The 11,334-nt window shown below is 44.2% G+C and overlaps 1 protein-coding gene across 4 annotated transcripts in view; it reads right to left on the reverse strand.

Moving 5' to 3' along the window:
• The window catches only part of LOC308466137 (ephrin type-B receptor 5), a 162,112-nt gene that overhangs the window by 3,166 nt on the left and 147,612 nt on the right, over nucleotides 1–11,334 (reverse strand). For all 4 annotated transcript variants that reach the window (XM_080986722.1, XM_080986723.1, XM_080986720.1 and 1 more), the window contains 8 exons: nucleotides 11,071–11,233; nucleotides 10,105–10,219; nucleotides 8,690–8,745; nucleotides 8,466–8,585; nucleotides 6,795–7,042; nucleotides 3,135–3,350; nucleotides 1,488–1,637; nucleotides 1,171–1,364 (listed from right to left, as the gene is read on the reverse strand). In XM_080986722.1, the coding sequence (XP_080842848.1) occupies nucleotides 1,171–1,364; nucleotides 1,488–1,637; nucleotides 3,135–3,350; nucleotides 6,795–7,042; nucleotides 8,466–8,585; nucleotides 8,690–8,745; nucleotides 10,105–10,219; nucleotides 11,071–11,233 (1,262 nt within the window). The remainder of the gene's footprint in view (nucleotides 1–1,170; nucleotides 1,365–1,487; nucleotides 1,638–3,134; nucleotides 3,351–6,794; nucleotides 7,043–8,465; nucleotides 8,586–8,689; nucleotides 8,746–10,104; nucleotides 10,220–11,070; nucleotides 11,234–11,334) is intronic.

Genomic DNA, 11,334 nt, shown 5'->3' on the forward strand with positions numbered 1-11,334 from the left:
GCAGGGACTCTCCTTGCTTAGCATCCCAATCAGGGACCCAGGGAGTCTGCATGCTGCTGTTCCACTAAAGAAGCACAGTATCTTTTTGACAATAACAGACCTGCTATAGTGTGGGGTGGCTGAGAGTGTGAACTCTGGATTGGAAAATCCCTGGTTTATAGCAGCCAATTCCTAGGGGCTGGGGTCCCTTCAGCCCCCCTGCCTAATAAAATATTAGAGGGGACCGGGCCCTCCAAAGTTGATGGGCATTGCCACTCAAATGGTGCGCATGTGGCACATATTGTGATCGACCTACCTGGGCCCCCCAAGATTTTATTCAAGTTGGCACCCCTACGCTGGTTCTCCATTATGACCTGAGGCCTTAGGCAAACTATTCTTCTACCTTAACTTCAGCCCTTCAATCTGCAGTATAGGGATAACAACACAGACCTACATGCCAGGGTTGTACTATGATGTGTACTCCATGCCTGGGGAAAGTACTATGTAAAAGAGCTAAGTGTTATCATGGTTATTTTGCATCAGCTTCTTTTGGAGCTATCAGGATACATTTGGGAGAGAATACACTGTGCCCTGTGAAGGCTCAAATACTGGAGACATTCTTGGGTCCTCCATGAGCCAAGGAGTGTCATGCCTAGATAGCTCAGTTGGTTAAGAGTGTGGTGCTGATAACACCAAGGTTGCAGGTTCGATCCCTGTGTGGGATAGCTGCATATTCCTGCATTGCAGGGAGTTGGACTAGATGATCCTCTGAGTACTTTCTAACTCTGCAATTCTATGAGTCTATGATTACCACCCTCCTCTCTCACATTGCTGTGACCTACACTCAAAACTCTACTTATCCCCCAAACTCAAATGTTAAAGGACTTCTTTTCCTTTGCTAACCCCAGGCACTATAAAGCATCTGAAAACGGAACTTTTGCTGTCGCAAATCACTATGCAAAGTGAGCTTCTGTGATACATTTCGAACATAACGTGTGTGTGTGTTTTCTGGGTTTCTTGATGAAAAAATATTTTTGTCTGCGGGGGGCACCAGATTCCAGGTCAACCCATCAAATAAATATCAGTCGCTTCCCAGTTTCGAATTGCAGCTCTTCCCTCCCTCCCTTCTGCTTGCGGATCGTACTCCAAAGTCCACTCCCATGTGCCCTCCATCCTGTGAGCCCGTCTCACCTGCTGTTTCCTGTGCCGGTAGCTTTGAGGGCAGACGGCTTGCGGATCATCTTGTCTAGGGCGCTGACGATCTGCTCAAATTTGGGTCTCTGGACCCGTTCCTTCTGCCAGCAGTCCAACATCAGGAGGTGCAAGACAGTGGGGCAGTCTGGGGGAGGGGGCAGGCGATAGTCCTGGTCAATAGCATTGATGACCTGCAATGCATTAAGACATGTAGGTCAGGATATAGATAGTCCCACTGTGGCATGGATGAAGGTCTCCCACCAGCAACACCATGGGTAGATGGAAAGCAGCGTCTGCTCCATGTTAGGACTTACATCCTGATTGGACATGTCCCAATAGGGCCTTTCGCCATAGGACATGACCTCCCACATCACAATGCCGTAGCTCCAGACGTCGCTTGAGGATGTGAATTTGCGATACTGGATGGCCTCTGGGGCTGTCCAGCGAATGGGGATCTTGCCGCCCTAGAAGAGGACGAGGAAGAAAATGAGTAAGCAGGGAATATTTATCAACTCAAAACAAGTGTGTTTAAGGCACATTCGGCCTTGACATTTGGTGGAAAAGATGCTATTTTATCTATTTGCTTATTTAGAGAGTTTTCTGATTAAGTAGTCTATAAATATTTCTAAGTGGTGAACATAAATTGATAAAACGCAGCAAAACCCACAAAACTGTTAGAATCAAATATACATAAAATAATTATTGAAGAACTGTGTTTCGTAAGGATCATAAGTATTCTATTTTATATTTTCCTTTTATTATTCTTTATTTTTGATACTGCGTTTTATTATCTTTTAATAAAAGATTTTACTGCTCATGTTAAAAAAACCTTTGATAAAACTGCTAAACAGGATAAAAAACAGATACAAATCACGAAAAGCTTTTAAAGCATAACTAAATAACTAAATTATAAGTCTAGGCAGGCTTGCGGGGAAAAGTTTTCAGTAGGCGTCTAAAGCATAATAATAATAATAATAATAATAATAATAATAATAATAATACCCCCCCATCTGGCTGGGTTGCCCCAGCCACTCTGCGTGGCTTCCAACACATATAAAACCATAATAAAACACCAAACATGAAAAACTTCCCAATACAGGGCTGTCTTCAGATGTCTTCTAAAAATAATAGCAGTAAGATTGCCTGGCTACTGCCAATAGACAGATTTACAGAGTATAGGTTCTGTCACACTAAAAGACTCTTCACAAATGTGGAACAAACATTATATCACATTTGTATAATATGTGCAATAGGCACATATTAGGCAAGGCATCTCCAAGGCTTAAGTAAACTGGCTCCAAGGTATTAAGCGCTTTATATATCAGTAATAAAATCTTGAAACTGGCCCAGTAACAAATTGGGAGCCTATGCAGAGTTTTGAGTACAGGTGTAATATGTCGACAGGATCTGTCAGCAATCGTGCCACACATTCTGCACCAACTGCAGTTTCTGCATTCGAAAAGTGCCACAAGCTATTTTATAGTGTTTTCCCCACCTCTCAAAACAAAAGCCATTTCTTTCAGCCCCAAGGTGAGCTCTGAAAAAGATGGCACTGCAGGTTTCTGGTATGGTTGCAGGTGGAACAAAGAACAGCCAGTTTCTTCCCAGACTCCCAATTATGTTGTGACTGGAAGGGGCACCTAATGGCTAGTACACATGACACCTGTCGATCCAATCATTTGAGTGAGTTTCGCTTTTTTAAAAGAATGAAATGGGTGTGTGTGTGTCAGCTTACTTGGCTACCCAGTGCTAGTTACAGTAAATCTGCCAATAACCTGTTTTCCTTGAAGTTGCCTGGTCTGGGGACATCCCACCCCCTAAAAAACCGGGTTGCATTTCACTTTAGGTGGAAGTTTGACGGCAAAACTGACCTTGACAGAACACAAACTGGTTCCTATAGGACCTGTCCGCCTGAATATGGAAGGGTGGCGAACAAGCCCTTTTCCTGAGCGCCAACTCACCAAGGCTCCTGTGTATGTTGGGTTTGAAGCATCATCCTCCAAGAACCTTGACAAGCCAAAGTCCGACACCTTGCAAACCAGGTTGCTGTTGACCAGGATATTGCGAGCCGCCAAATCCCGGTGCACGTAATTCATGTCGGAAAGGTAGCGCATGCCAGCTGCTATGCCGCGTAGCATGCCCACGAGCTGCAGAACGCTGAACTGCCCTTCCTTTTGCTGCGGACGGCAAACACGAGAGAGAAGGGTCTGAGTGGAAGACTAACAGGAGACTCCTCCTATCCCCTGACCCAAAGGAAGACCATTGGTGGGAGGAAAAGATGGCCGCCGTGATTGAATACTATGACACGGAGTGGTGACCTCAGGGTTTTGGTCCCCCCCCCCCCATGTCATCAAAGCAGAGCTAGTAGTGCAATGATCTCTAAGATAGGAAAAGCCCTAAGAGGCTATTCTTAGGAAGCGAAACAAGAAGGCCAAATGAGCCATTTGCTTGGGCTTTACCACTTCAGACTACGGGGATGGGGAGCTCAAAAGACTGAATGCTCCTCCAAACAAAATGAATGCACCAAAGAGAAGGGTTCTTGCATATCTTCACCATTAAGTTTTCTACATGGAGTAATTATTTTTGAGAGGAAAAGCATTCAATCGTGTAACACCCCCCACCCTGAACCCTCACCTCCAATCTGATGTGGTACAACCCGGCCTCTGTTACCCCACCACAGTGAGAACCGGGTCTAATGTTTTATTGCTGAAGAAACAGAAATGTTAGAAAATAAATGCAAACAACATGGAAGCACCAGGAATTGTAAATATTTGGAGGAGGCTCGGAAGAGAGTTGGTTTATAGGAAACGAGAAGGGATGAAAGGACAGAGCTTCAAGGACGGCAATGTTTTTGGAAAGGCAAATAAAAAAGTTATAAGCTTTTAGAGATGTTATTAAAGCAAGATCATCTGAAGAAATTAATACCTTCAAATAAAGAGGGGGGAATGGGAATCAGTTAACTACACGACAATAAACTGCTCATTACTTGAGGGATTTCTAACAATAACTATACATATGTTAGAAAATTCAGTATGACATTGCTGTTGTTGTTTTAAAAAACCCCAGCATAAATATACAGACTTGACCTGTGAACATAATACCTGATTAGAAAATCCAGTATCAGATGAAGGGCTGGAGTTATTAAGCATTTAAAAGTAAATAAAGCTCCTGGCTGAAGTGGAATTGCCAGCTGAATTGATCTGGCATAAAATCACAATTTTATAAAGTTGGTTCTAACTGTAGGTGATATTTCTAAATTCTGGAGTCCAAAAAAAAACACACCATTATCTTTAAAAACCTGTAAAAGTTTCATTCAGCCTCAATACCTTCTCGCCAACGTTTTTTAAAGAATATATTAAATCAAGATTTTCAGTTCATTGCAACCATCTTTGCTAATTGCTTAAACATTCAGTGTGCATTCCTTCAAGGGAGGAGAGATAATTTTAGATGGGTTATGGACACGCTCCTTCAAGCTAAAGCTATCCGAGTTAGAGGTTTATTCACGGATGCAGGGAAACCTCATGGAGCTGAAGAGAGACTCCTTGATAATGTGCCTTTTAGCCTGGGATTTAAAGCAAACATCTATTTGAGAACCAAGGATGGAATTCAACATAGTGTGGCTCAGTGGGGTATGCCTGCACGGAATGAGGTCGGCTTGTGCAATGGGACTTTTTGCTTCTCTATTCCTCCCCCTTTGCACCCCCATTAACCTGTTCTGGGTCGTCCCCCCAACTCAGCCCTTCAGAGCAGATTTAGAGGATTAAGGTATGGGGGGGGGTGAAAGGGGGCAGGAAAAGTCCCATTGTGCAAGTGAAATGCAAGCAACTTAGCTGAATCCTGAACCCACTTCATTTTTTTAAATGTAAACTTCTATAGTGGCTGTGCTGCTATAGGTTAGGTTCCCACTTTAGGTTAAGTTGTGATCCAGTGGTGGATTCTCACACAAAAGCTAAACATCACAGATATAGATTTTAGAAAGCATTGGGTTCTTTGTGCGCCTGTTCTTCTAATAGCAGGTTCAAGGTAATGCCACTCGGCTGAAATCCTGAATATACTTACTAGGGAGTAAGTTAATCGTGATTGGAAGTGGAGTTTACTTCAGAGTAAATATGCATAGCACTGCACTGCTTAAGAAAGGAATTCAGACACAGAACGTAAAATATTTCTCTGTCAGGAATGCCTGAATTCAGCATTTGTCAATTGCAAAGATGAACTGATCTGACCGGCCCCTACTGGATTAATGTGTGGATTAGAATTTAGTGACCTACTGACCTTAGCACTTCCCAAATGTTCACAGCTCAAACCGTACCCCACCCCCACTGGGGGAAAAATAATTTTGAAATGTTTTTTGAGAGAAAATATACTTAGAGATTCGTATTTGTTTTAAAACATGTACTTACATACATATCTCTAAATGTGAATTTTCATTTGTGTGTGTGTTTTAAACAGATTAATGTGGATAAGGGACAAAAAAGAACAAACACATTGAAGTGACAGAGACCAGTAACAAACTGATTCATCCTTCCTAGTCATACTGATTATGTGGCCTTCATAAAGATGAGCCTAGGATATTTAATCCTAGAGCTCAAAAGACTCTTATTAGATTTCTGCAGGTTCTCAAGCCATATAATCTATTTTTGGCCATTGAAATGTATACATTTTCCTTTAGTTTATATGATTTCTAATATAACTTCGAAAACAGCAGTGCACAGATGTTTTAATGCACCACTTGAATACCTGGGTGTGAATACTTCTTTGGATCAGTTGTTTGATTTACATTATTGTCATATTAATTCAGAATACTGAAGCATATTTAAGTGCATTCCTGTGCATGTCTACTTACAAGTAAACATCACCGAGTTCAATGGGGCTTACTCCCAGAGAAGTGTGTACAGTTTTGCAGCATGAACGGAGTAAACCGAACATTTCCTAGCACGGAATTTATCATCTAAAAATGAACATAACTTTGATTCATAAACAGAATTAATTAAACAAACAAACAAACAAACATGCTGCCAAGGTTTAATTTTCCAGTTTTAGATTTGTTTATATCTAAATTTCAAAGGAAACTGTACTCTTACAGAGTGGCCTTTAATTCCGTACTTTGGCAATAAATCTAAGGGGAGATTCAGATTCTAAGGGGAGACTTTGGCTGTAAGTCTCTTTGGGTTGCCCTGGGCAAGATAAAGCAAATAATAATAATAATAATAATAATAATAATAATAATAATGCTGCACACAAGCATGCTAAATAACTATGTGACGGGTTTGTGAGGCTGTGCCTCACCATCATTTAGCTGTGGTGTGACAGGGCTTTGTGTGTAGCTCCTTCACGTGAGTGAACCCCTTGACTAGTCCCTCCTGGTGTTAAGGGAGCTCTGCAAGTCCCTCCTGTCATATGAGGTGGTTGAGGCTTTGAATAACGTTCTGACCACAATCCCTACGTTTGTCTATCTGGTGTGTTGACTGGCCCATTCAACTACAATGCAGTAGTCACTTGCCCCAGTCTTCTGGCGGCATCTCCAGGGATCTGGCCTTGAGATAAGGAGGACACAGAGGAGGTGAACGGGCATGTAAGATGACAAGGGCAAGAGAGGGGTGGGGAAGCTGAGTTTGCAATACCCGGAGGAAGGAATCCAGAGAGCCGTTCTCCATGAACTCCGTGACAATCATGACGGGGCGGCTCTTGGTGACAACACCCTCCAGACGGATGACGTTCGGGTGCTCAAACTGTCCCATGATGCTGGCCTCGCTGAGGAATTCCCGGCGCTGCTCGTCAGTGTAGCCTGCCTTTAGGGTCTTAATAGCCACTGTGTATTCTCGTTTCCCTGGAGGCTTCAGGCGCCCAAAGCAGACCTCTCCAAACTCTCCTGCCAGGGGTAAGGGATGGAGAAGACACCACATCAGACAGAGGAGGAGCAACCACGTTCTCCAGTTGACATCAGGAGGTGCCGACACAGAAACTGGGCAAGGCACTGCTGTCCTCTAGATGTCTCAAGACACCTAGCACCCTTAGCTTTATTTATTGCTGGTTTTTTTATTTACAAAGGCTATTGTGTTTTTAGCCCACCCTTCCTCCAAGAAGCTCAGGGCAAGAGTACACAATCCTCTCCGCTGTTATCCTCACAACCAACCTTTTGTGAGGTAGGTTAAGATGAGAGGCCAGCTAAGCAGTTGTAAGAACAGAAGAGGAGCCCTGCTGCATGAAAGGGTCCAGCATTCTGTTTTCACAACAGCCAGCCAGAAGCCCATGGGAAGTCCACAAGCAGGACATGAGCACAATAGCCCACCTTTCTTCCCCTACAACTAGCCCTGCCTACATGGATCTGGTGATCATACACCTTCTGCAATGGCATGGGATTGCATCACAGTTGGATGTGCGTGTGTGAATGGGGTTCAATCTTGCCTCGCTGTGGACAAGGGAGAAGAGCAGGCAAGAGGACTGGTGGAGGAATATGGGTGAGAGAAGGCGCTGCTGCATCCCTTCTTGTTGACTTAAAGGTAAAGTGTTAGGGAACCTGGTAATATTCCTAGAATTCACCCCTCTCTAATCCCTCCCAAACCCAAGATGAGGTCCACAATGTGAAGATGCAGAAATGAAGCTCTAGTGAAGTGCTCTTAAAGAAAGCTCTAGAGCAGTGGTTCCTAATTGGTGGTCCATGTAACCCACCCAGGGAGTCCCATGGCACATACCTGGCAACTGTTTGGGACATCCCAGTTAGAGGGGCCTTGATCTCACGCGACAGCACATCACCCAAAAATGCATGAGACTGAGGTCAGACGTGCGTCTTGCGTGTGATTGCAGTGCCCCCTCCCAAAAAGTTTGCAGTCCCGTGCTCTCACGTGGATAATGTGACGTGTGCAGGAGCACGGCCCAGAATATGCACATCTTGGTTTTGTGCTGAGACATGGCAGAGACTATGGTGGCACCATTCACACAACAAAAACTACTACAGAGATATCAACATTTTCATGGGTTGGCTTTTGAAAAACAGGGTCCTCAGTAGTACTTGGCTAATTGGGAACCACTGGTCTAGAGCAAAAATTGATCAACGAGAGGCCCAAAGTGCACTTGAATAGACCCTAATCAAATGGAGCAAGATCTGAACACCAGTCCAAGAACTAAGTTAGAGAAATCAAAGATTTATAGAGCATTGTGCTCAACAGGGCTTACCCCGAGAGAAGTGGATAGAGGACTGCGGTCCAAATGGTGCTTGAGACAGATCAAGCACTCTGCAAAATGGGACTGAAATGTGATGAGGCAGATGAGAAGCAAAATAGTTCCTTCATTACCTGATCCAATGACCTCCTCAATCTTGACAAAAGACACATCAATTTCCTTGGCAAATTCCCGAATTGCTTCGTTGGGATCTTCATAGGTGGATGGGTCAATGTAATACTTGACCCCAAGACCTGTGAGGAAGAAGGCAAGCTCCAGAGTCAGTCACAAAGACGCTCCTCCAAAAAAAGAAGAGGCTATTATTAAAAGAGAGTTGAGCTCCTATGCCATCGCTTACCCCGTGTGGTGATGTACTGCTGCAAGCGGTCTGTGTAGGGAGTCTCTCGTCTCTTACTGTGGAGGAAAGGGAAGGTTCAAGAAGGGCAACCTCCTCATCACCTCAAGTGGAGTTAGGAGAAAGGACATAAATGGGCAACCAAAATGAAACAGGGACGGGGCATATCTACTGAGAATAAAGTCCTGCTGAGTTCCGTGGAGCTTCCTTTCAGATTAAAGATTGTAGAAAATTGTGCATGGCATTGGGGAGAGAGGGCATTTGTTCTCCTTTTTCTGATAGCAGCAGACCTTGAGAGGCCACCCAATGGAATTGATTCATAATAGGGTCAGGATACAGTAACACATCGGGAAGAACTTTCGGACAGCAAGAGCTGTTCAACAGTGGGCACGTCTCCCTCAGAAGGTGGTGGCTCTCCTTTTCAAGCAGAGGTTGGATGGCCATCTGTCACGGATGCTTTAACTGAGGTTCCTGAATTGTTGAACCAGATGACCCTCAGAATCCCTTCCAACTCTACAATTCTGATTCTATGACTCTATAACTAACCTATGGAATCACCTGGTATAAAGGTGTGATGTTGGGAGCTAACTTTGATAACTATTGTTGAACACTGGCTTGATCCAGGAGTTCTGGATGAAAACATCTTCAGAAAGCAAAAGAGTTGTTGCCAGTCCCACTGGGAATGTATCTTGATAACCAAAATTAACCCAGGGCTCCTTCTGATGTTCACTTTTCATTTAGGCCTTTTGCAGGTGTGGTGCTCAGTGTCATGTCTCCCATTACATCTGAACATCCTTGTAACAGGCTGTATACAGCAGCCTACAATTTTTTTCCCAGTGACCCTTCAATTGCAACATTCTTAAAACCATTGGGGATTGGGCATAATTCTCAATGCACTGGACAGAGCCCTGTGCATTCCAAAAACCCATGATTTTGCAATTGGTAAATGCACCTGGTTGGGGCTTAGGAAGTCTCTGGAGTTACTATGCAGATCAGGGGCTTGAGAACTAGAAGAGGGGAAAGCAACTAGCTTCCATTTTAGTCAGGGCGAAAGACTATCCAGAGCTGTTTGCCTCTGCTCTCTCAGCTTGCCCAACCTGCCAGCAGTTCTCTTTTAGGTGCCTTTAGTTCGAACCATAGTATCCCTTTAAATAGGCTGCCAAAATCTGAGCACCCCTTGAGCCAGGGCTCCCTCATTTCTACCTGTTTTACCTATCTATCCAGTTATAATTGGGTCTGAGTCTGGGGCAGAAAAAGATGGTAACTCCAGCCCTCTGACTTGGCTCCCCTTTGTGTGACATTCACAGATAGGAGACAGGGAGTCTTCATTGGAGAACTCTTGGCTCTTTTAAACTCTTGGCTCTCCTTTGCATGAGGAGCTGGTACACTCTGAGGCAGGGCGAGGACAGGAGACTCACCTTTTGAAGACAATGGCAAGGATGGCAATGGCCGCAATTACCAGGAAGGCCAGGCCACCAAGTGCCGAACCCACAATAAGCGGCAATCGATCTTGCACCATCTCGGAGCGCTCACCTGTCAAAAGGGACAAAGTTATTTTCTCTCCTTTTAAAAATATATAATTTTATTAAAATTTTCAGTTATACATTTTCCACAATTAAGTGTCCACCAATAAAACAATACATTCATCGACTTCACTTCTTCTCCCTTCCACGGTTCTTTTAATTTTCCCAATAATGCTGCATATTGTACTTCAACCATTTAAATTCTCCCTCCCTTTTCATATTACCTCAACTTACTTTACACTGCTGAATTTACCTTAATCCTGCTAGCGTTTTCACTTGTTCACAATTATTTTCCAGATATTTCACAAAAAAATTCTATGCCTCTTTATAAACTTGGTCTTTGTGTTTTCTTATTCTGCTGGTTAGGCCTGCTAGCTCTGAATAGTCCATCATTTTAAGCTGCCATTCCTCTTCCTTGGGGACCCCTCCCACCCTCCAAAGTTATCTTCTCATCCCAACCTCCCAGTGAAACCTTTGCATGTGTACACACCGTCCTAGCATCTTGTCAGGCAAGGAGCTTCTGGGGCTGCAACCCAGAGCATTTGGATCTGTGACTGATAACAGGGAGCACCCCTGGGATGGTAGGACAAAAGGTTCCTTGGCTGTGCTGTGTTCTCAGGATCTGAGGCGACTATGCCCACAAAGGACAGCCCACTAGCCTCTTCATACCTAGTAGGGCCATAACGGCTTGCATGTCAAGCTCAAGGCATGTGCTAGCCTGTGAGTGTTGTAAAAGCTTACGATGCATGAGCAAGAGGGTAATAAAGAGAGATCAGATTGTGCAGCTACGTCTGAGCACGAAGGAAGTTAAAGGGAGGGGGGGATTCTAAGTTTGAAAGTTCACAAAGGTGCGTCACTTACTTCCCACCAGAGTCTGGAAATACATCTTTCCACTGTATGGCCCGTAGCCCACTGCTGTCCGAGCTCGAACCTGGAAGGCATATATCTTCCCTGGGCTGAGATTGGCAATGGTGGCCATATTAGTCTCACTGGTTATGGTGAATGAGTTGTCCTCGTCTTCTGACTAGGAATCAACAATCAAGTCGTGAGAAGCTGACAAAACACAATTCCACTTACTCCTCCTCAGCAATGCTCCCTCCTAGGCTCACCAGTTGCTTCCCTACA

This window comes from Podarcis pityusensis (genome assembly GCF_964106645.2).
Source record: "Podarcis pityusensis genome assembly, chromosome: 17".
Classification (NCBI taxonomy): domain Eukaryota; kingdom Metazoa; phylum Chordata; class Lepidosauria; order Squamata; family Lacertidae; genus Podarcis; species Podarcis pityusensis.